Raw genomic sequence first — 25,503 nt, 5'->3', positions numbered from 1 at the left:
GTTCAGAATAGAATGACATCTCTTGAGGAGCGATGGGCATCTATTGAACAGAGAAACCAGACCTTCATGGAAGTCCTTCTGAGTAGGACTGCCATTGCAGATACGGGTCCCCATGGCCCCCCTGATGTGCAGCAAGGTGCTCTCAAGCCACTTGCAAGCGCGGAGTGGGAGCTGACCCATGAGAGGGAGGTTGTTGGCAAGCCTCAAGGAAGTGGGGGTTCCTCTCCAAGAGCTCACACTTCCATGCCACTGCAGAGCCCTCGGTCAGAGCCCTGCCAGAGTCCATACCCAAGTGAGATAGACGTCTCAACCCCTGCACAGCCGCAGGAGCAGCAGACTGCTGACGAGCCCTCACAGGCTCACCACCCCAGAGGACGCCTGCCAAAGGTGTCGAGACAGGAGCAGTGGGAAAGTGAGCAAGGGGCCTCCACATCTGCTGAAGCCACAGGGGAACCACTATGTAGGAGCAAGCGTAAGAGGAAAATTCTGCACAAATAGTCACAAGGGTAGTCACTTGGGTGAAATGTGTATATTGTAAAAATGCCATCAGTTGGTTCTTGTGCATATAAATTCTGATGGCAACAGTTCTGCCGTGTGTCATTTTGCGAATGAGGCTTTCACATTGAGGGCTTAGGATTACTTGCAGTTGTCAGGATGCTGGTCCAATAGCTAGGAATCCGCAGGGTTTGGCCATTGTCGATGCTCAGGTAAGAAGCTGCGAGGCAAAAGAGTTTGATTTACTAGGCTAAGCAAATCTGGCCAGGATGAGTGCGTTCCTTGCATTCCGCCCAGCAATGTTCTCGTGTAATGCTGCCGCTGGTTGATGGGCCTTTGCAGGATGCTCGTTTTCGCCCTCCTCCTCCTCCTTCTCCTCATCATCATCATCATCATCATCTGAGGAGGGTATGTGAGGAGCCACTTGGTCCTCAGGAATCTGCAAGCCATGACGCTGTGCCATGTTGTGCAGTGCACAGCAAACCACGACGATTCTGGAGACCCTGGCTGCTGAGTACTGTAGGGCTCCACCTGATCTATCGAGGCATCTGAAGCGCATCTTCAGCAAGCCGATGGTTTGCTCGATTATGGATCTGGTGGCAATGTGGCTGGAGTTGCAGCGCTCCTCAGCTTCATTGGCTGGCCTCCTCAATGGCGTCATTAGCCAAGTCCTCAGGGGATAGCCCTTGTCTCCAAGTAGCCATCCGTGAAGTTGGTGTGGCAGCCTGAATAGCGGAGGCACACTAGACTGGCGCAGTATGAAGGAGTCATGGCAACTGCCAGGGTGCTTGGCACAAACATGCAAAATCTCCTTCTTGTGGTCACACACCAGCTGAACGTTAAGGGAGTGAAAGCCCTTGCGGTTGACAAAAAATACCTGGATTGCGATGGGGTGCTCTAAGGGCCACATGCGTGCAGTCAATGACGCCCTGCACCCTTGGAAAGTCTGCCAGATGAGCTTATCCATTCGCTCGCGCCGTCACATTTGCGCAATCCCTGGTGAAATGGATGTGATTGTGCGTGAGGGCAAAGAGGGCACCTGCGTGATACAAGTGTGTGCGGCCGAATGGGAGATGCCGCTGATGTCTGCTGATGATCTCTGGAATGAGCCTGAGGCAAAAAATTTGAGTGCGGTGGTGACTTTGATGGTAACTGGTAAGGAGTGTCCACCTGGTCCCCTGGGCTGCAGGTCTTGCTGTATCATTGCGCAGATGTCAGTCACTACCTGTCGCGAAAGTCGGAGCTGCCTTTGGCTGCTCAGTCATGTTGATGTAGCTGACCCTGTGTCTGTAGACACTGTTTGGGGGGTATCTCCAGTGCCGATGGGCTCCCATGCGCTGGCCCCTTCTGGCCTGTGCTGCCTCAGGTGGGTGAGCAGCAGCCTGTCGCTCCTGCTGCTGCTGCTGTTGCTGGTGCTGCTGTTGTTCCTGGTTCTGCTGCTGCCATGCCTGGTGCTCGAGCTCCTCTAATGCCAAGAAGGGAAGGAGAAAAATGGCTCCCATGCTTCTGGCATATGCCTCCGCTGAGGAAGCACTGAGTGAGGGTGGCGAGAGGGGTTTCCCAGGAGTTCACTCTGGAGATGTGTGTGAGGCTCCAACCTTCGAAAGGTGTGGTTAAGCCTGGTAAAAGTGGCCCCAGGCCTGAAACAACAAAGTCCTGCCACCTGCGAATGATTGATCAAATCTCCTCTTTTTTTAAAATTCATTGATGGGATGTGGGCGTCGCTGGCTAGGCCTGCATTTAGTGCCCATCCCTAATTGCCCTTGAGAAGATGGTGGTGAGCCGCCTTCTTGAACCGCTGCAGTCCATATGGTATAGGTACACCCACAATGCTGTTAGGAAGGGAGTTCCAGGATTTTGGCCCAGCGACAGTGAAGGAACGGCGATACAGGTCCAAGTCAGGATGGTGTGTGGCTTGGAGGGGAACTTATAGGTGGTGATGTTCCCATGCGTCTGCTGCCCTTGTCCTTCTAAGTGGTAGAGGTTGCGGGTTTGGAAGGTGCTGTTGAAGGAGCTTTGGCGAGTTGCTGCAGTGCATCTTGTAGATGGTTCACACTGCAGCCACAGTGCGCCGGTGGTGGAGGGAGTGAATGTTGAAGGTGGTGGATGGAGTGCCAATCAAGCGGGCTGCTTTATCCTGAATGGTGTTGAGCTTCTTGAGTGTTGTTGGAGCTGCACTCATCCAGGCAAGTGGAGAGTATTCCATCACACTCCTGACTTGTGCCTTGTAGATGGTGGAAAGGCTTTGGGGAGTCAGGAGGTGAGACACTCGCCGCAGAATTCCCAGCCTCTTGGCCTGCTCTTGTAGCCACAGTATTTATATGGCTGGTCCAGTTCAGTTTCTGATCAATGGTAACCCCCAGGATCTTGATAGTGGGGGATTCAGCGATGGTAATGCCATTGAATGTCAAGGGGAGATGGTTAGAGTCTCGCTTGTTGGAGATGGTCATTGCCTGGCACTTGTGTGGTGCGAATGTTACTTGCCACTTGTCAGCCCAAGTCTGAATGTTGTCCAGGTCTTGCTGCATATGGACACGGACTGCATCAGTATCTGACGAGTCTCGAATGGTGCTGAACAGTGTGCAATCATCAGCAAACATCCCCACTTCTGACCTTATGATGGAAGGAAGGTCATTGATGAAACAGCTGAAGATGGTTGGGCCTAGGACACTGCCCTGAGGAACTCCTGCAGTGATGTCATGTGATTGAGATGAATGACCTCCAACAACCACAGCCAACTTCCTTTGTGCTAGGTATGATTCCAACCAATGGAGAGTTTTCCCCTTGATTCCCATTGACTTCAGTTGTGCTAGGGCTCCTTGATGCCACACTCGATCAAATGCTGCCTTGACGTCAAGGGCAGTCACTCGCACCTCACCTCTTGAGTTCAGCTCTTTTGTCCATGTTGGACCAAGGCTGTAATGAGGTCAGGAGCTGAGTGGCCCTGGCGGAACCCAAACTGGGCATCAGTTAGCAGGTTATTGCTGAGTAAGTGCCGCTTGATAACACTGTCGACGACACCTTCCATCACTTTGCTGATGATTGAGAGTAGACTGATGGGACGGTAATTGGCCGGGTCGGATTTGCCCTGCTTTTTGTAGACAGGACATACTTGGGCAATTTTTCACATTGCCGGGTAGATGCCAGTGTTGTAGCTGTACTGGAACAGCTTGGCTAGGGGCGTAGCTAGTTCTGGAGCACAAGACTTCAGTACTATTGCCGGAATGTTGTCAGGGCCCATAGCCTTTGCAGTATCCAGTGTCTTCAGCCATTTCTTGACATCACGTGGAGTGAATTGAATGGGCTGAAGTCTGGCATCTGTGATGCTGGGGACCTCAGGAGGAGGCCGAGATGGATCATCCACTCGGCACTTCTGGCTGAAGATAGTTGCAAATGCTTCAGCCTTGTCTTTTGCACTCACGTGCTGGGCTCCACCATCATTGAGGATGGGGATATTTTTGGAGCCTCCTCCTCCTGTTAACTGTTTAATTGTCCACCACCACTCACGACTGGATGTGGCAGAACTGCAGAGCTTTGATTTGCTCCGATGGTTGTGAGATTGCTTAGCTCTGTCTATCGCATGTTGCTTCCGTTGTTTGGCATGCAAGTAGTCCTGTGTTGTAGCCTCACCAGGTTGACACCTCATTTTTCGGTATGCCTGGTGCTGTTCCCAGCATGCTCTCCTGCACTCTTCGTTAAACCAGGGTTGATCTCCCGGCTTGATGGTAATGGTAGAGTGAGGGATATGCTGGGTCATGAGGTTACAGATTGTGGTTGAATACAATTCTGCTGCTGCTGATGGCCCACAGTGCCTCATGGATGCCCAGTTTTGAGTTGCCAGATCTGTTCGAAATCTGTCCCATTTAGCATGGTGGTAGTGCCACACAACACGGTGGAGGGTATCCTCAACATGAAGACGGGACTTCGTCTCCACAAGGAATGTGCAGTGGTCACTTCCACCAATGCTGTCATGGACAGATGCATCTGCAACAGGTAGATTGGTGAGGACGAGATCAAGTAGGTTTTTCCCTCTTGTTGGTTCCCTCACCACCTGTCGCAGACCCAGTCTGGCAGCTATGTCCTTTAGGACTCGGCCAGCTTGGTCAGTTGTGGTGCTACCGAGCCACTCTTGGTGATGGACATTGAAGTCCCCCACCCAGAGGACATTTTGTGCCCTTGCTACTCTCAGTGCTTCTTCCAATTGGTGTTGAACATGAAGGAGTACTGATTCATCAGCTGAGGGAGGGCGGTAGGTGGTAATTAGCAGGAGGTTTCCTTGCCCATGTTTGACTTGATGCCATGAGACCTCATGGGGTCCTGAGTCAATGTTGAGGACTCCCAGGGCGACTCCCTCCCGACTGTATACCATGGTGCCACCGCCTCTGGTGGGTCTGTCCTGCCGGTGGGACAGGACATACCCAGGGATGGTGATGGTGGTGTCTGGGACATTGGTTGTAAGGTATGATTCAGCAATTATGACTATGTCAGGCTGTTGCTTGACTAGTCTGTGGGACAGCTCTCCCAATTTTGGCACAAGCCCCCAGATGTTGGTAAGGAGGACTTTGCAGGGTCGACAGGGCTGGGTTTGCCGTTGTCATTTCCGGTGCTGAGGTCGATGCCGGGTGGTCCGTCCAGTTTTATTCTTATTGTTTTTCGTAGCGGTTGTTTACAAGTGAGTGGCTTGCTGGGCCATTTCAGAGGGTATTAAGAGTCAACCACATTGCTGTGGGTCTGGAGTCACATGTAGGCCAGACCAGGTAAGGGCGGCATATTTCCTTCCCTAAAGGACATTAGTGAACCAGATGGGTTTTTGCAACAATCTAAGACTAACATTTAATTCCAGAATTAAATTGAATTGAATTTAAATTCCACCAGCTGCCGTGGTGGGATTTGAATCCATATCCTCAGAGCATTTGACTGATCCTATGGCTCACTAGTCTAGTGACATAACCACTACGCCACCTGCAACTGATAGTCAGCAAGCCAATAGTGCTGACGCCAGGTTTCACAGGCGTGATCCCCACCAGGCGTGTTTTACGTGGGAAAAGGGTTAAAAATGCAAGGGCCTGTTAAAATGGGATTATAAAGGCCAATTATTGCTGATTAAGGGCCTTAAAGACCAGTCCCGCCTGTTGGAGGCGGGACTGATTCGGGACCGTCAAACACGCCTGGGTTAAAATGGCTCGGGGTCGGGAACCAGGCCGGTGGTGGGGGGGGTACCGCCCGCCAGTTTTAGCGATTTTAACCCCCCGCACGCCTCAAAGCCCGCCTCACGGCTCAGTTAAAATCGACCCCATAATGTGGGAGAAAGTTGCCTGCCTGACCTCTCAACTGGTGATTATTTTTAGCATAAGGGGAAAATGAAAGAAAACTGGGAGATTATATGTAACTCGATCTATCTTTGAAAAGATATAGCTCACACTGCTTACAATTTCTTTAAATGGTGTAATCAATTCTGGTTTAAAAAAATACCACATGCTGTGAAGTCTTGAGCTTTGTGGGGCTCCTGTTGTCACATAGAATAAATCTAGGCAGAGGCCCACACAGAACAGGGACACAGTGGAGCGACTTAAGTTCACTTTCTTTAATTCTGCTTTTTCAGCTGTACAACACTCATATTTCAAGCAGTTCCTAATGCTAACTTCTGGTTTGAAGGCTTTTTCCTCCATTTCTGATTAAGTTGATTAACTCTGTAGTACATTAAATGTTGTCTCTGACCAGGGTATTGCAACCATAACTGCTGAGGGAACTCTCTATCATTATGTGGTCATTTAATAATTACATTTTTCTCCTCCTTTTGCTGCCAGTTGCCTACCCGTCTTCTGAACCCACTGAATCCTGGTTGTGATCTGGAGTGCAAAGTCCATAAGGGCGGTGGAAGCAGATTCAACAGTAACTTTCAAAAGGGACTTGGAAATATACCTGAAATGGAAAATATTGCAGGGCTATGGGGATAGAGTAGGGGAGTGGGACTAATTGGATAGGGTCTTTCAGAGAGCCGGCACAGGCACGAGGGGCCGCATGGCCTCCTTCTGCGCTGTAAGATTCTATGGTTCTGTGATACTTTGCTTATAATAGCACTGTAAAGGTCTTGGCCTAGAAATTCAGTGGGGTTAGCGCCCAATTAGAGGCGTTAGAGGGCCTTGCGCCGGAATTATAGCCGTGATCGAAATTGCGTTGGGCCCTACCATCGGCGCTAGCCGGTAGCGCTGCGCCGGCACCGATGACGTCATCGGTGTGCGCAGCGTCCCGGTTGCCGTGGTAACGCGGCCGGACGCCCAAATTCAGTTGCGGCCGCCTCGCCCGTGGCAGCCGCAACCAACGATTGTTCAACGGGATGTTGCAGCACGTAGCGCCGGTGCATTAAGGTGGAGCGGCGGCCGGCCGCTTTCCCGGCGGCCGCCTGCCCGCACCTCCCTCCCCGGACTCCTCCACCACCTCCCCGCGGCACTGATGTGTGTGGCCCGCGAGCCCGGCACTTCTCCGAGGTGCCGGGCTCATTTGTCGGGCGAATCGACTGGTCAGCGGTCGGCTGCAGGCAGCTCCTCCTTAACAGAAGGAGGAGGCCTGCAGTACCCCAGCCTGCCGCACCACATCGGGTGCCGCAGCGGGGGATTAGCGCCGCAAACCTGCATTCAGCGCCCATAGCGAGGCGCTGAAACCCTCCATTAGCGCCCGCAGCCGTCTGGGCGCGGGGCAGCTGAATTTTTGGCGGGCGCAGCGGCAATTATCGCGGGCGCAAAATTTCGGGCGCAAAAGCCCTGGCGGAGGCAAACCTAATTTCTAGGCCTTTGTCCCATCAGTGTTGTCCAACAGAAATTGCTGACTAGCCACAGGCGACAACAGTTTAGCCCCATGCACTAATTTTAGTGGAAAATGCATCACATAAACTCTCACAATACAGGTATATGTACTTCACTTTTTTATTTAACGAACATGGACCTCCATTCAGTAACCAAGGAAGTAAAGCAACTCAGTGGTCAAATAACACTCACACACTCTGCTTTCTGACTTACCATTTTATCAACAAACACACAAAAAGATTAAAATACACATACATGCAGTGTGCGAATATGAGTGTTGAGATCACAGGTCCAACGAGGGTGCCGATTACTCATTTTTTTGAATTTACTAATCAGAAATGCAGTTAGCCACATCTGGATTCCCAATGTGGCTGGTGACTGGCGTACTGGACAAGGCTGCATGAAATGACCTCCAATATTAATAAAGATGTGGTATTGTGGGGTTTCTCAATTCTAATTTACACTCAGCTGAGCACCTCTGAAGCTAATCTTTCTTCAAGCTGTGATCTGCAGCAATTTCAGCTGTGTGGAAGATCTTAACAACTGGCCTACCTGAACGAGGCAGTGAGTGCCATCTGGATCTGAGCGGGTCTGCACTGGCTCAACTTGGATATGACTTGAAGAGATCCAAATTCGGCTGATTCAGATTTTCTAAAAATTTCAGTGCTTACATTTAGCATTTCTTGCTTTCTTAACTTTTTACTAAATCTCCTCGTTTCTCCATTCTTTTCCTGCCATGGTGAGATACAATTCAATGGAAACAAGCACCCCCACCAGCCTGAAAGCAGTTCACAGACACAAGAAGCTTGGACACGCCTGGCCTGGGTGAAGAGCTGAAGCCCATTGTATAGCACCTGACCGAGGCTAGAAAGAACAGGAGAGATGCGATAAAGAAGCAGTGATTAGGTGACCCATAGCCAGGATTTTGAAAACCAGTAGATTTTAGGAATAATGAGTGGGACAAGGAGTTTTGAAATTCCTGGAAAGAATGAATTAAATTAGGAGACAATGCGCTGAATCTTTATTTCAATACAGTGAGGATGCAGCAAGGAAGAAGAGCATGTGGGTCAGCGTATTTGGAGCTTTGGAAGAAAAAATGAAGAAACACAGAATAGTTCAATCTACTCCTAATCATTCAAAGCCATTTTACACACTAAAACAATTCAAATTATCCAGTAATTCAAGTAAGCAATGTTTAATAACACAGCAAAGTGGCAACTTACTGGTTAAAAAAAATCGAAGTATCAGATAATTTGAATTAAGTGACTTTGGATTAAAAGGTGTAGACAGTAACGATAAATGGGAGGAAAGAAAGGTTGGGATGGAGAGATAGAGAGATTGGAGGATAGACATGGGAGAATTCTCACAAGTTTTTTCTTGCATTTTGACTGGGAGTGGTAGCGAGGTGTTAGAAGAGCCTTTAACAGATATGGGTGTAGTACTCATGCACCGGAGGAATTTGGACTTCAGAGAAAAGTTAAAAATTGTGGGGCCGGAGAAGAAATATTTGGCATTAAAGAGGAGACTGAGTTTCTTGGAGGCAGCTTTAGCAATCTCAGGAGATGTGGGAGTTTTATTTATGATCAGAGGAGATAGAAAGGTGAAGAATATCAATTGATCAAAAAGGCCAATGGTGGAGCCATCAAAGGTAAAAGATAGTGACTGTTGGTTGAACCTGCAGGAGAATATGAAGAAAATTACTTGTTAGGAAGCAAGAGTTCCCAATATTATAACATGGATTTTTTCCCCCAGAAAAATGCATACAATACACTCTAGGAATAAATACGAGGGTAAAATCCCCACTCATTCTATCCGACAGTGCAGCATTCCCCCAGTACTACACTGAAGTAACAATTTCAGATCATAACCTCGGCCCCTATTACACATTTTTCTTGTAATTTTTCCACTCCTTTCCCCCCCCCCCCCTTTCCTTTTGTTTCTCTCTCACACCTGGCAGCTATCTCTTGCCCTGCCAGTACACTTTACACCTAATCTCAGCCTATTACCATCTCGTCTAGCTCTTTTGTTTCTTTCACTTCCTTTATTCAATCGCAGCCCTGCCTTCGATCTATTTTCTTTTCTTTCCAGTTTTGAAGAAGGGTTCGACCCGAAACATCAACTCAAATTTCTCTCCACGGATGTTGCCAGACCTGCTGAGTTTTTCCAACATTTTCTGTTGTTATTTCGGATTTCCAACATCTGCAGTATTTTGCTATCAGCCTAGATTATGTGCTTAAGTGTCTGAAGTGGGGCTTGAACCCATGACCCGCTGACCCAGAAACAAGAGTGCTACCACTGAATCAAGGCTATGTATTTATTCCCATTTCCCTGCCGTTTCCTCATACCCTTTAAAAATTTTCTTTATCAAATATTTATTCACTTCTGTTTTAAAAGATATTATGGAATCCCCTTCCACCACTGGTTCTGGTAGAAAATTCCAAGTCCTAACAACTCCCTGTATAAAAAAATGTCCTAACCTCTCCATTCATAGTGTGAGATAGATTTGGTCTTGACACCATTATGGCTGCCGGTGATTTTTATTGGTAACTAATCCAAACGTTTGGCACAGTTAATGTCTTAGCAAGAGCATACATAGAGATTGGAACGATATTCCTCATTCAGTCCCTGGGCAAAGTGTGTAATATTGCTTATTTCTGCTCAATGTCCTTTGATGGTGTCTCTGCACAACAGCAACAACAGCTTGCATTTATATAGCGCCTTTAATGTAGTAAAGCATCCCAAGGTGCTTCACAGGAGCGTTGTCAAACAAAATTTGACAGCGAGCCACAAGATCACAAGATAATAATGGATGAAGGGGCCCTTTTGGCCCATTTGATTTATTCATCCAGAGATTCTAAAGCTTTCTCCTTTCCCCATTGTAGCATCCAGCTGTTTCTGAAATAATTCCAGGGTTTTTGTCTCCACTTCTCAATCTGAAAGTTTATTCCACAGGTTGATCACTCTTTGTCTGAAGAAACATCCTGATATCTATCCTAAAAGTACCCTTATGTAGTTTGAACCTGTGTCCCCTAGTTCTCCTCCCACAGTTTCATTTAAAGTAATAATCCAGGTTAGCTTTTTCTATCCCCTTAACAATAATATATTCTCTCTAAGATCAACTCTCAGATGCCTCCTTTCCAGAAACCAAAGTTTCTCTAGCCTTTTCTTACAACTGGGGATTAGCTTCCTAGCTCTTCTCCGCACTGCCTTCAGCACTTGAATATCTCTCTTGATTACTAAAACTCGATGAAGTATTCAACGTACAGTCTGACTAGGGCACTATGAAGTTTGATCTTTACTTCCTCTGATTTATATGCTACTGTTTTGGCTGTGTAGTTCAGCATCCTACTGGCATTGTTGATGGCTGTTGTGTATTGGTTGGACATGTTTAGCATCTAGTGTACAAAGACTCCTGAGTCTCTTTCAGCTTCATCCTTGGCTATTTCAGCACCATCACTGAGTGCACAGGTTGTCTATTTTTTCTTCCTTTAAGGTTCTGGAAGAGCCAGAGATCCTCATCACAATGCTATTTGCAAGTAATGCAGTGACATTTTAGCTGCACACAACTTCATATTTTCAATCAACCTCTTATTTCTAATAACAATAAAATCTACAATAATCATTAACTGGGGACAATAAAATGGATATGGATAAAAATTCTTACCATTTGCAGCCAAACATTTGTGATCAACACCTGATTTTTTTCATCCTAAAAAGAGAGAGAATAAGTATTTATAATAGAAAATGTTATGCCTTACAGCCTCAAAGGTAAAGAGACTTCTCAAGTCTTTAGAAATATGCAGGACAATTGAAAATCTACTTTCAAGCAAAGGCTTTGTGTATGAGGATGTGGAAAGGAGAGGGGAGAAAACCTCAATAGCATGAATGAAATGGATGCATTAGAAAGATAGCTGAGTTGGTCATCAAGTACGCAACATAAAGGACTACTAGACCACCACAGAAATGGTCAGTTCAGATGCATAGATACTGGACTAGCACAAAAATTGGACAGATCAGACAGGCACAATGAGAGAGCACTGCACATAAGTAAAATGGGCAACTTGTCTCTGTGTTTATATGCCATATAATTTTCTTAAAAAGCAAGCAATGTGGTGGCATTACAGTGCAGTGTTGATCCTCCTAACCAGTGCACCTTGGCGCCAAGATCCATATCAGTGTTTTCCCCTTATGCTCAGATCCTGATCTTGGCCATGCAATTGAGGAAGCCCCTGACTGGGTGGAGGGTGGGGGAATGAAAGACATTTCCCCAAAGGGAGTGTGGTGATTATTCCTTGATTAGTAAAAGTATTGTGATTCGTTGTTTGTTAACTGCCTTGGGATATGTGTTGTAATCTCATTGGTAGTTGATGATCACATGATGTGTTGTGGCTACCTTAAATTCAGTCCTTTTCTAGCTTTAGTTGGGACTGGATGTGGAAAGATATGCTGCTGATTTTAAAGTTAATAAAGCCTAGCTTTGGAAGGCCAATCTATTCTTTATTTCAATTTATTAACTTTATGTTAGAATGGAGCGATATCTTCAACCAGAACGATTCAAGGCTGACCCCAATTCTGCTGGAGTGGATGATAAATGGAAACATTGGTATTGTACACTTAAAAACTTTTTGGGCGTGTTGAATCAAGAGGCTCTAAATAAGCTGAATATGCTGATCAACTACATTGACCCAGATGTATATAAATATATTTTGCACTGTAAAACTTATGAAGAGGCTATTTCTACATTGGAAAAGATTTTTGTTAAACCAAAGAATGAGGTATTTGCACGTCATCTTCTATCTGCCCGTAGGCAGCAGGTGGGAGAATCTTTGGATACTTATTTACAAGCACTTCGGTGCCTTAGTGTTGACTGTAATTATAAGGCTGTGACGGCTGAAGAATATAAGGACGAATCGGTACGGGATGCTTTTATTAATGGATTACTGTCTAGATCAATTCGTCAGCGGTTGTTAGAAAATAAGACTCTGGATCTTAAAAGTGCTTTTGAGCAAGCTTCTACATTGGATGTGGCTCAGAGAAGTTCGGATTCTTATGCTCTTTTTAATCGGCCTGCGACTATGGTTTCGGCAGTTTCGGATGAAAAGGAATTATGTGGACTTAATGGGAGTGGTTTACTAGATTTTGAAACAGTTTCTACTTTGGCAGCCGTTGCCTCTAGGATTCAGAAGTGTTATTTTTGTGGGAATATCCGGCACCCTTGTCTGAAGTGTCCTGCTCGGGAGGCTGTGTGTAGTAAATGCGGCAAGAGAGGTCATTATGCACGTGTGTGCAAATCATCAGGTTCAATTACCTTCCCTTCTCCTGGTGTGGGAGGGTCTTCCTCCACTACCTCTTCTGTGACTATTCAGCCTTTAGATAGGGCGTTTATTGCATCAATTTCTGCTGCATTTGCTCATGGCCTAAACAAAGCTATAGTTACGGCTCAAGTTAATGGGTTGGAAGTGAAGGCCCTTATAGATACGGGCAATACTGAGAGTTTTATAAGTCTTCAGTTTGCGAAGGAGAAGCATTTGAAAATTTCGCCTGTTACGTATCAGGTGTGTATGGCTCAGACGACCCTTACTTCACAAATAGCTGGTTGTTGCTTTGTGAAAATGGTTCTTCTAGGTAATACGTATACTGATATACGCCTATCTGTTTTGCCTAACCTCTGAGCGGATATTTTGATTGGACATGATGTGCTTCAGTTACACGAGTCTCTTAGTCTTTCATTTGGAGGGACTAAGCCACCTTTATCTATTTGTGGATTAACCTCTTTATCTATTCCTCCATTATCACTTTTTTCCAATTTGATGTTGGATTGTAAGCCAATTGCTACCAAGTCAAGAAGATATAGTAGTCAGGATAGAGAATTTATTAATTCTGAAGTTCAACGTCTCTTATTGGAAGGAATCATTGAACCTAGTTGTTCGCCTTGGCGAGCACAGGTAGTTGTCACGACTAATGAGAGACACAAGAAATGAATGGTGATAGACTATTCCCAAACTATTAATAGGTATACTCAATTAGACGCGTACCCTTTGCCTAAGATTGATGAGCTTATCAATAAAGTATCTCAGTATAAAGTTTTTAGCACTATTGATTTAAAGAGTGCTTATCATCAGATTCCTATTGTTAAGAAGGATCAACCATATACGGCCTTTGAGGCTGGTGGAAAGCTGTATCAGTTTTGCCGAATACCATTTGGTGTTACTAATGGTGTTGCTTGTTTTCAACGGGCAATGGATGCTTTTATAAGTGATAACTCCCTCTCTGACACCTTTTCATACTTAGATGACATCACAGTGTGTGGCAAATCAAGGGTGGAGCATGATTCTAATTTAAAAAGATTCCTTCAAGCTGCGGAAAAAGTTGGTTTAACTTTTAACAAAGAGAAATGTATTTTTTCGACTACTGAGGTAAATCTACTGGGGTATATTATTTCGGGAAATAAGATTAAACCAGATCCAGAACGTCTGCGACCATTGATCGATTTACCTTGTCCTACTAATTCTAAGGCTTTGCAACAAGTTGTTGGACTGTTTTCTTATTATTCTAATTGGATTGCAAATTTTTCACGGAAGATCCGGCCTCTTATTCGGGTTACGACATATCCTCTATCATGGGAGGCCAGGACATGTTTTGAGAATTTTAAAAAGGATATTTTAGGAGCAGTTGTGCATTCCATTGATGAGCAGGTTCCCTTTGTGATTGAGACGGATGCTTCGGATTTTGCAATTGGGGCTACTTTGAACCAAAATGGAAGACCTGTGGCCTTTTTCTCACGTACTTTGAATAATAGTGAAAAAAGACATTCCTCAATAGAAAAAGAGGCATACGCAATAGTAGAATAATTGCGTAAATGGAGACATTATTTATCGGGGCGACATTTCACGTTGGTAACTGATCAAAAATCTGTGTCCTTTATGTTTGATGTTAAACATTTTGGAAAGATTAAAAATGATAAAATAATGAGATGGAGGATTGAGTTGGCATGTTACCATTTTGACATAGTTTATCGTCCGGGGAAGGATAATGTTGCTGCTGATGCACTGTCGAGGGCTTATTGTTCTGTGATTCATGGAGATACGCTTATTAATCTTCACAATGCCTTATGTCATCCTGGGGTTACGAGGATGATACACTTTGTACGCAGTAAGAACTTGCCTTTTTCAGTTGAAGACGTCAAGCGGATGACTTCATCATGTTCTATCTGTGCTCGGTGTAAACCGAATTTCTTTAAGCCTCAACGAGCTCATCTTATAAAGGCTACTTCTCCTTTTGAACGTTTGAGTGTCGATTTTAAGGGACCTCTTCCTTCAACTACTCAAAACCGATATATATTTACTGTTGTGGGTGAGTTTTCAAGGTTCCCTTTTGCTTTTCCTTGTGCAGATGTATCAGCTGCTACAGTTATTAAATGTTTGACTCAACTTTTTGTCATCTTTGGGATGCCTGCGTATATCCATTCGGATCAGGGAAGTTCTTTTATGTCTTCCCAGTTGAAGGAATACCTTCAGAGTCAGGGAATTTCTACTAGTAGAACTACCCTGTATAATCCCCAGGGTAATGGACAGTGTGAACGATACAATGGGGTGATCTGGAAGGCAGTTATGTTGGCGTTGACATCCCGGAACCTTAAGAATACACAGTGGGAAATGGTGCTGCCTGATGCCCTGCATTCCATTAGATCATTGCTTTCAACGGCTACTAATGTGACCCCCCATGAAAGGCTCTTTAACTATCCGCGGAGATCTACTACGGGATATTCGGTACCTTCATGGCTTACTATGCAGGGACCTGTGTTGCTTCGACGCCATGTTAGATTGTCAAAATATGACCCCTTGGTGGAGGAGGTGGAGCTGTTGGAGGCAAATTCCCAATATGCTCATATTCGATTCCAAGATGGGAAAGAAAGTACTGTTTCAATTAAAGGCTTGGCTCCTTGTGGGGGCCAGCCCTCTTCTGAGGATATTAATAATGGTCATGATTCGGATAATGTGGATGCTGTTGCAGATACTACGAATATTTCCAATCCGATTGCAGATAATCATACTTCTATTAGTCAGCCTTTGATAGATGTTTATGACCGTCCCAGTTCATCTTCTGATGGGATTTCTAATCCGGAAACCATTGAGAATCGGGATATGGATAGCCTTCCTGTTGAAGATACTTCTGTGCCTTCTGGCGTGGGAGGGCAAGGAATTTCACCAAGGTTAAGAAGGTCGACACGAACAAGATATCCGGTCGACCGACTGAAAATTGACTTTTAAATTGATAGTAATGTTTCAAAAATTGTTGAAATATTATAGTATATTGTTTTAGTTGAGAGATACTTAATACTTATGCGTAATGTTATTATTTGTTGTTGTTCATTTAGTATTGTGTTATCACAGAATCACAGAATCACAGAAACCCCACAGTGCAGATCGAGGCCATTTCGGCCCATCGAGCCTGCACCGACACATATTCCACCCGATCCCCGTATAGTTTTATTCTCGTGCATAGTTTAGTTGTAAATAATTAATTGTAAATTGTAAAAGTTATTAGGTTGGAGTATATTTTAAAAGGAGGGGTGAATGTGGTGATTATTCCTTGATTAGTAAAAGTATTGTGATTCGTTGTTTGTTAACTGCCTTGGGATATGTGTTGTAATCTCATTGGTAGTTGATGATCACATGATGTGTTGTGGCTACCTTAAATTCAGTCCTTTTCTAGCTTTAGTTGGGACTGGATGTGGAAAGATATGCTGCTGATTTTAAAGTTAATAAAGCCTAGCTTTGGAAGGCCAATCTAGTCTTTATTTCAGGGAGGGAGGGAAAATTGGAAGGAGAGTCATCAGTGCACTGTCTGGAACCTCTAGGTGACACAAGCTGGGAAGCAGGTCATTTTCACACCCACTGGACTGCAGAATAGACCATGGCACAGAAAGATATTAAGGAAGAGGAATCCATTCAGCCCATCTCAGGTCATCCATCCAGAAAAAGCCTAGAATCCCCCCAATGCTGCATCCAATTGTTTCTTAAATGACTCCAGGGTTTTGACCTCCACTACTCTGCTCGAAGTCCATTCCAACTATTGATTGTTTTTTGTAAAGAAGAACCTCCTGATATTGAAAGGATTATTACTAGTCCTAGCCCCTTTAGGGCTACCCCGGATCAGGTGTATTCTCCAGACATTCACTTTCAGCTAAAGTTTGAGGTAGCCAAATCCTAAAGACGCTTAATTGGGTCTAAAGGTCCAGACTATCTCTCCCTAAAGGAAAGGAACAACCTGAAGATGTTACCATCATCCATATAGCACTTTTAATAAGTTTAGCTAGACTGTAACCTTCCGGATATTATGAGGGTCTGGAAAACTCCTCCAGAATTCTGCAACTCCTCACCAAAGAGCGTCCAGAGATTGAGTTTGCGAGTTTGATACAGAAGTATTATGTGAGACAATTCTAAAAATATACAGATTTATTAAAGAACTGACATGTACTTTACAGTTGGTGAGTCAATCGCAACATTAACAGTTCCAAAAAGAGAAAGCTTTTCAATCTTATTATCAGAGATCCTTATTCTCAAATCTTAACTTCGCTACAGTTTTACAGTTCTTAAAATTTATTCTGGATATCCACCAAAATCAAATACAGTACCTTGATCCCCGAGATACAAAGAGTTGAAGACTTACAGAGCTAGCCCTGAAGCCGAGAATCGCTTTGCCCCTTCAAGCGAGTCTATTTTCCCATTTAAAAGTTCAATATTTATATCCTTTCTCAGTGGTATTTCCTTTGAAGTGTTCTGCTGATGTAAGCTAATTATCTCTAGTCATTTTTCTGCTGACCCCTGCTATTCTTACAGTCACCTCAGCTGGCAGCAATGCAGCCTCGTGTCTCTCCTTTAGGTGTTTGAAGCTTATCATAAAAAACGGTGTAACAGCAGGTGCATCTATTTGCTGTCATTCTTACCAAGGTCTTCTGTTTGTGTTTTTTTAAGATGTGTAAATTAAAACACCTCAACCAGGGTGATCTATGCAGTTATTAGTTACCTCAGCTGGTTGCAACACAGAATCGTGTCTCCTGTGTTTCATTTGATGTCATTTTTACGAAGGCATATGTTTCTTAATTTTATGTGTTTCTTTCCGAAGTGTAATTTAGAACACCTTAACAGGGTGTACCATTGTGTTCTTTCCAAAGCTTCAAATTTCAAGAGCCTCCAAACTCCTGTTTCAATAAGGTTATTGATTCAGTGTCAACAACTTATCTTATCTCAATAGCCTGTATGCTGTTTACAGCTTTAGATTGTTGAAGCTTCCAGATTTCCAGACCCAATTTGTCATGTTTTAATAAGGCCAGAATTATTTCATAGAATGGTGTATTTTTCTGACTATGGCTTACTCCTTCACAATATCAGTTCTACATTTACCCTTTATTAGTTTAAACCTGTGCCCCCTTTGTGCTACTCTCACAGTTTTGTTTGAAGCAATTCTTCAGATCTATCTTTCCATACCATTTACTAACATTCCTCTCTATGAGATCATGGGGACAATTTGGTGCTTGACAGGCAAAGCATACCATTGGTCTGCTGAGCCTGTGCAGGAAGGAATGCATACAGTTTTCCTATCCCACATTATTTGCATGGTCAAGGTGCCCTCCTAATGCAGGCTTGCCACTGGAATCAGGGGGTGGAACAAGGAGCTTAACTAAAGCAATGCTCCTAGACACCAACATCAGGGCCTTCTGGCTCCAGTGGAGAGCAACAGTCAGAAGACCCTAAAGATCATTTGGGGGAGGGGGGAGGGGAGCGACACACACTAAAAATACTTACAGGAAACTTGGAGCTCCTTCAATTTTCGGGGTACTTCTGGGACCACTTCAGACCCTCTGGTCTGTGTAGGGTCCAGGTACAAGACCGACCTCCAGCTTTTCTGGAGTGCCCCATGGGTGCTGAGAAAGGAGAGTTCGGTGGGAGGCTGAGAACACCCCAACCTAGCAGGTGCAAGCCTAGTTGCAACCATTTGGGGAAGCTCTCGGCATCCCAAGGCAACGTTGTGGGGTCAGAAACATAGAAACATAGAAACATAGAAGATAGGAGCAGGAGTAGGCCATTCTGCCCCTCGAGCCTGCTCCGCCATTCAATGTGATCATGGCTGATCATCCAAATTTAGTACCCTGTCCCTGCTTTCTCCCCATACCCCTTGATCCCTTTAGCCTTAAGAAATATATCCAACTCCTTCTCAATTCAATGTTATTTGTCATATATGCAGCAAACGTGTGTACTGCACAATGAAATGTTGATTTTTACGAGGCCTCCCAACATTGGAATAAATATGGCATAGCAATGATAAAAATACTAATAGAAATACAGTAATAATAAATAAAACAACAGTAATAAATAATAATAAATTATTCGTTCATGAGTCTTATGGCCTGGGGGTAGAAGCTGTTTCGAAACCTGCTGGTAAGAGGCCGTATGCTTCGATATCTCTTACCGGACGGGAGCAGGGCGAAGAGGTTGTGGCTGGGGTGGCTCGCGTCTTTGATGATTTCTTGAATATATTTAATGTATTGGCCTCTACTGTCTTCTGTGGTAGAGAATTCCACAGGTTCACCACTCTCTGGGTGAAGAAATTCCTCCTAATTTCTGTCCTAAATGGCATACCCTTTAACCTTAGACTGTGACCCCTGGTTCTGGACTCCCTGACCATCGGGAACATCCTTCCTGCATCTAGTCTATCCAGTCCTGTCAGAATTTTATAAGTTTCAATGAGATCCCCTCTCATTCTTCTAAACTCCAGCGAGTACAAGCCCAATCGACCCAATCTCTCCTCATAATCAGAGGCCTAATGTAATGGGTATCCACCTCTATTCCTTCTTCACTGCGCCTGAAAACTGGAAAATGGAGGAGGGCAGGTGTTGTGGTTGACCATGTCAAAAGCTGCAGAAAAGAAGGTGGATGAGGATGGATAATGCACTAAAATCACATTCTCACTGAGAGTGTAAATTATAAACAGCACGCCACCCAACTCAACTCCCCCCATTGAACTGACAATATATCTGGGGGAAGGCTGGTCTTTGCGAGAGATATTATATTGTATCAACCTCTTATAAGTCCTGTATGTAGCCATACATCGTACCAGATCATATTCCATTCTAAATCCAAGATCTCAGGTCATGCTGCTAGGTTTTCTGTATATTTCATGTAATCTCCCTTGGAGTAAGCCTTGGAAAAAAATGTGTGGCTTGGCAATTTCTTCCCCAACAGTTTTTGATGATCAGTGATCAGTTCAGGCCTACACCCAGACTTAGTTTGGCTCCAGGTAACTCGCTGAGCTGAGGGAATTGAAGGAGCTGGTATTGAGGTATTTTCAACCTGGGTTCGAATGATCATCTTGAAACTATGCTTTTCACTAACCCAATCCTGGTCCCTTCCAACTAGAGTAAATTATCAGCTTTCAATCAATCTTCTGATTAGGACTGCCTCATAACAGAGCATAAAGAAGAATGAAGAGATTTTTTAAGACATTCTTTTACAGACTTCGATATCCACAGAATTCTTTAATATCTAAGGTGGGGCCGTGAGGTGGTGGATTCCCTTTATGAGTTAAATGTAGCAAAATCCTAAATGTATTCTTTATAAAGAGGCTTATGATTTCACTACGGCTAGCATGCAGCAGAAGTCTTCCCTTCCCTACAATTTCAAGAGCTGACACCCATACTTAAGATCCAGAATAGATGATTTAACGCAGGTTATTAGAATCAATCCTTTGCAGATTTCCACCCAAGTGCCATATTTTGCTTTTGTTTTGATGCTTTATCTTGTGCATCTTGTGAATTAATTTAATGGGTTGTGCAGAGTTGGATGTGCATGTATTTAACGTGCTTGGCTGTCACATTTGTGGCTGTTCCTTTCTGTGACCTGAACTTCTCTATGTCGGTTGTCCATGTGCCCAAATACAAGGTCCTCTGAGGAGATGCAACAGGGCATTTATATGTTGCCTTAACCCGTCTCTCAGCGCATCCCAAAGCACTTCACATGCAATGAATTACTTTGAAGTGCAGTCACAGTTGCTAAGTTGGTGGAGGCAGCAGCAATGACGTGAATGATTAGTTAATCTAGTTTTTTGCTGATGGTTGATTGAAGAATCACCATGACATCAGGAAACGCTTTGCTCTTGTTCAAACAGTTCCATAGGATCTTTAAGGTCCACCTCAGCTGGCAATGGAGACCTTGGTAAACCTCTCTCCTACTTTAAGATGCTCCTTAAAACCTACTTCTTTAACCAAGCTTTTGGTCACCTGTCCAAATATCTCCTTCTGTGGTTCAGTGTCTAATTTTGTTTGGTAACACTCCTGTGGAGCGCCTTTGGGCATTTTACTATGTTAAAGGTGCTATATAAATGCAAGTTGTCATTGGTTTAACAATTCATCCAGAGGACAGCACCTCCAACAGTGCAGCGCTCCTTCAGTGCTGCAACAAAGTGTCAGCCGAACTTATGTCCTGCAGTGGGGTTTGAACCAACAACTAGTTCCATGCTTGGTGCCTCCTTTGCATCTTTGGGTGGGCTGTCCTCTCCTCCTGAAAATGTGCTCACGTTGTTCCATTATAGATGTTAGCAGCACTTGCAAGTCCTCGTTGTTAAGTCAGGGTTTTTTCACTTGTCATTCGGCCGTTCCCACCATGCGTGCACTGCATGGCTGGGTTAATTAGGTTTACAACGCTTTCTGTAGCCAATGGCTTAGTTGCTTAAGAAGCTTTAAAGGAACATTTTTGCAGGTGCATTGCGATTGACTGTTGGGGCTAGAAATTCACCTCTGTAGCGCCGATTATTTGTTTATTAAACGGGTGCCATTTTCTGCCATGCAACGCTGATTTGACGCCAGCGCCAGTGTTCCCCCTAAGGTGCGCGGCCACGCAACCATGCATCAATTGCGAGGTCCCACGCAGGCCACTCACCAGCTGCTGCCACTGGAAGAGATTTAAAGGGCCCGCGCAGAGAAAAAAAATTAGAGTTGACATTGGCCAATGCTGCCATTTTCATCTTCAATGCTGGAGCTAACACCCCGATTAAACCTTACACAGCTGAACATGCGTTCAGCAGCAGCAAGGACCCGACCAGCGATATTAAACGGGATCAGCAACTACTCTAAGGTTAGTTGCTGATTAATTTCTTCTGGCTCTGTGTAAGTTTGTGGAAGTGTTTGGAGCTTTCTAGAGTTGTTTAAAGTTGATTAGGTGATGGGGAGTGGTGCTGCAAGTGGAGAAGGCCTTGTTTCTGACTTCAAAGGTTCTGGTCAGACCACTTGCTCCCAACCATGGGTGCTCTAGTTGTCATCCCCCTTGGCCTGCAGCGTGACAGGGAGATGGAGCAGAGGCAGCAAAGAAGAGGACAAGCTGCTCACAGAGGGAGGAGGAGGAGAAGGGCTCTCAGCAGGAGGTCTTACCCACCTAGGGTCTTCCAAGAGCAATTCTCTTACCTCAACCTGGGCCAGGAGCAGAGTGTGAAGCATCTGCACTTTATGAAGGAGGTGCTCACAGAACTCTGACACCTCTTGCACCAAGATCTGCAGCTTCATACCAGGACAACGACAGCACAGCCAATGGCTGTGAAGGTGATCGTGGCCCTGAATTTCCTTACGTCGGTATCCTTCCAGGCTGGAGCAATCAATATCTATAACTTCTCCCAGTTTGCTGTCCACTGCTGCATAAGAGAGGTAACGGATGCTCTTTATGCCAGGAGAGGGGACTTCATTGTCTTCTCTCTGACCAGAGAGAAGCAGGCAGAGTGTGCACATGGCTTTGCCAGGATAGCGGGCTTCCCCATGGTGCAGGGCGCCATCAACTGCATGCACATGGCTTTGCAGGCTCTGCATTTAAATGCTGAGATGTACCGCAACCGCAAAGGTTATCACTTGCTGAATGTGCAGTTGGTGTGCGACCATGCTCAGCACATCATGATGGCGAATGCCCAGTATCCTGGCAGCAGTCATGATGCTTTTATTTTGTGCCAGTCCGCTGGTCCCTCAGTCTTTGAGCCACCAAGACAAACCAGAGGGTGGCTACTGGGCGACAAGGGCTATCTGCTGACCAGCTGGCTAATGACTCCACTCATCAACCCAACCACATGTGGGCAGTGTGCATACAATGAGAGCCATGCTGCTAAACGGAATCTGATAGAGCAGCGAATTGGCGTCCTTAAACAACACTTCCACTGCCTGGACTGCTCTGGAGGAGCCCTGCAATATCCACCAGAATATATCTCAAGATTCGCTGTGGTCTGCTGCATGCTCCACAACAACGCCATCGTGAGGGCACAGCCCTTGCCACACGCATATATCAACCAGCTGAAGAGGAGGAGGAGGAAGAAGAGGAAGAGGAGGAGGAGCAGGAGGAGGAGGAAATGGAAGGGAGGAGGCAACCCAGATGGCCCTTTTCTGCCTCGGCTGTCTGGGATGGACTCAGCCAACCGCGGTACCAGTGAAATAGTAGATGCATTGCTGGTCCTCTTCCAAAATTCTATAGACTCTGGAACAGTTCCCATGGATTGGAGGGCAGCTAATGTAACCCCGCTATTCAAAAAAGGTGGTAGAGAATAAAGGGGGAATTATAGACCGGTAAGCCTGACGTCAGTAGTGGGGAAAATGATAGAGTCCATTATAAAAGATGTAATAGCAGAGCACTTGGAAAACAGTGACAGGATCGGACAAAGTCAACATGGATTTACAAAAGGTAAATCATGCTTGACTAATCTCTACTGGAATTTTTTGAGGATGTAACTGGTAAAATAGACAAGGGAGAACCAGTGGATGTGGTGTATTTGGACTTTCAGAAGGCTTTCGATAAGGTCCCGCATAAGAGATTGGCATGCAAAGTTAAAGCACATGGTATTGGGGGTAAGGTATTGACTTGGATAGAGAACTGGTTGGCAGACAGGAAGCAAAGAGTTGGAATAAACAGGTCTTTTTCCAAGTGGCAGGCAGTGACTAGTGGGGTACCGCAGGGATCGGTGCTAGGACCCCAGCTATTCACAATATATATTAATGATCTAGATGAGGGAACTAGATGTAATATCTCCAAGTTTGCAAATGACACAAAGCTGGGTGGGCGTGTGTGCTGTGAGGAGGATGCAGAGAAACTCCAGTATGATTTGGACAGGTTGGGTGATTGGGCAGATGCAGTATAATGTGGATAAATGTGAGGTTATCCAGTTTGGTGGCAAAAACAGGAAGGCAGATTATTATCTGAACAGCAATAGATTGGGAAAAGGGAAAGTGCAACGAGACCTGGGTGTCCTTGTGCACCAGTCGCTGAAGGTAAGTATGCAGGTGCAGCAGGCGGTTAAGAAGGCAAATGGTATGTTGGCCTTCATAGTGAGAGGATTTCAGTACAGAAGCAAGGATGTCTTACTGCAGTTGTACAGGGCCTTGGTGAGACCACACCTTGGGTATTGTGTGTAGTTTTGGTCACCTTATCTAAGGAAGGATGTTCTTGCCATGGAGGGGGTGCAGCGAAGATTCACCAGACTGATATCTGGGATGGCAGGAATGACATACGAAGAGAGATTGGGTTGATTAGGCTTATATTCGCTACAGTTTAGAAGAATGAGAGGGGATCTCATTGAAACTTACAAAATTCTAACAGGACTAGACAGACTAGATGCAGGAAGGATGTTCCCGATGGCAAGGGAGTCCAGAACCAGGGGTCACAGTCTAAGGATAAGGGGTAAGCCATTTAGGACAGAGATGAGGAGTAATTTCTTCACCCAGAGAGTGGTGAACCTGTAGAATTCTCTACCACAGAAGGCAGTTGAGGCCAATTCATTAAATATACTCAAGAAGGAGTTAGATATACTTGTTAAGGCTAAAGGGATCAAGGGATATGGGGAGAAAGCAGGGACAGGGTACTGAATTTGGATGATCAGCCATGATCTCATGAAATAGCGGAACAGGCTCGAGGGGCCGAATGGTCTACTCCTGCTCCTATCTTCTATGTTTCTATCCATTCAACAATAGTCCCACACCTTACTTTCCCTCTGTTACTGACCATGACAGCATCCTCTGGTCCACAATGCTGAAATAACAGCCACCACGAAAGAAACATTCCACTCCAATATTACATATCAAAGTTGACTAATAACCTTTGTGCATTCGCTTAGTGCCTGTCTTCCGTGTACCTTTGCCTGTCCTAGTGCTCCTATGCAGTCCTACCCCAGTGGCTGCAGCATGGCTGGTGGAAGGCTGCTGAGTTTCCATGCAGGACGACCTCGAGCAGCTCTGGGACTAGGAGGCCTGGTTGCGGATTGCACCACCTCAGCACAGGCAGCGGCAGTCTTGGCTGGCTGGCTGGCAGGCAACAGCAAGGGCACTGGCGGAGTGGCAGTGGTGGGAGGACGAATGCTGTCATCCTGAGAGAGGACAGCAGGTTCTTGCTCCACGGAGCCACTGCCACTCCCCCGGGGCGGTGCCTCAGCATTCCTAGTAATCTAAAGGAGAACAGATTGCTGGACTGCTGTGATACCCTGCAAGCCCCTTTCCACACTGGTAAACACAGCCACGATGGCAGCAGTCTGAGTGTGCGTGGCAGCAAGCTGAGGCTACATGAGAACAATCTGAGCTTGCATGTCAGAAGTCTGAGCTTCCACTGCAACACTCAGACTGTAAGAGCCATAAAAGCTTAAGAAAATACTTTAACATAGTGGTTAAATGGCATAATACAGTTAATTTACCTGACCGACTTATTGTATTAAGAAACCCCCTATTTTCTTGCTCCAGTAGTATAGTCCGAGACACCCCCTTCATTCTTGCCATAATGGAACAGTCCCTAAGCCACACATGGGTGCAGCCATTTTACAGTTTAAACTGCACGTGGTTGAAGGAGACAGAAGCTGTGAGGTTTGGAGCAGTACAGTTTTTGACCGTGTTCGTTTATACGTGTTTGCTTTGTAATTCCGTTTGGTAAGTGTTATAGTAAACAGTTTAAAAGACAAAGCTACGTTTGGGAACGTTTTATTTCGACACGCATCTACTCGTTGTTAAAAACCCCACAGCTCAGTGGCTGCCTGTTTGGAAACTAAGAAGCGCCACTACATTAGTCAAAAACTTGCTCCCTAAGAAGGAAGGGACGGAATCGTCGGCGAACGTATACCCGAATGGTCACGGAGCCAGACGACAATATAAGAAAGCGAAGGTACAGTGACTGCTACTTGCTTTGTTCATTCTATTGAG

General features: G+C 45.2%; 1 protein-coding gene across 2 annotated transcripts in view; it reads right to left on the bottom strand.

The window, feature by feature from the left end:
- The window catches only part of chrna8 (cholinergic receptor, nicotinic, alpha 8), an 814,590-nt gene that overhangs the window by 358,643 nt on the left and 430,444 nt on the right, over window positions 1-25,503 (bottom strand). For both annotated transcript variants that reach the window (XM_085993584.1, XM_085993591.1), the window contains one exon: window positions 10,963-11,007. In XM_085993584.1, the coding sequence (XP_085849710.1) occupies window positions 10,963-11,007 (45 nt within the window). The remainder of the gene's footprint in view (window positions 1-10,962; window positions 11,008-25,503) is intronic.

This window comes from Somniosus microcephalus, chromosome 1 (assembly GCF_052327205.1).
Source record: "Somniosus microcephalus isolate GS21.2 chromosome 1, FLI_Smic_1.0, whole genome shotgun sequence".
In the NCBI taxonomy this organism is placed as follows: domain Eukaryota; kingdom Metazoa; phylum Chordata; class Chondrichthyes; order Squaliformes; family Somniosidae; genus Somniosus; species Somniosus microcephalus.
The sequence above is the reverse complement of the archived record's forward strand: the minus strand, read 5'-3'. Positions and strand labels throughout refer to the sequence as shown.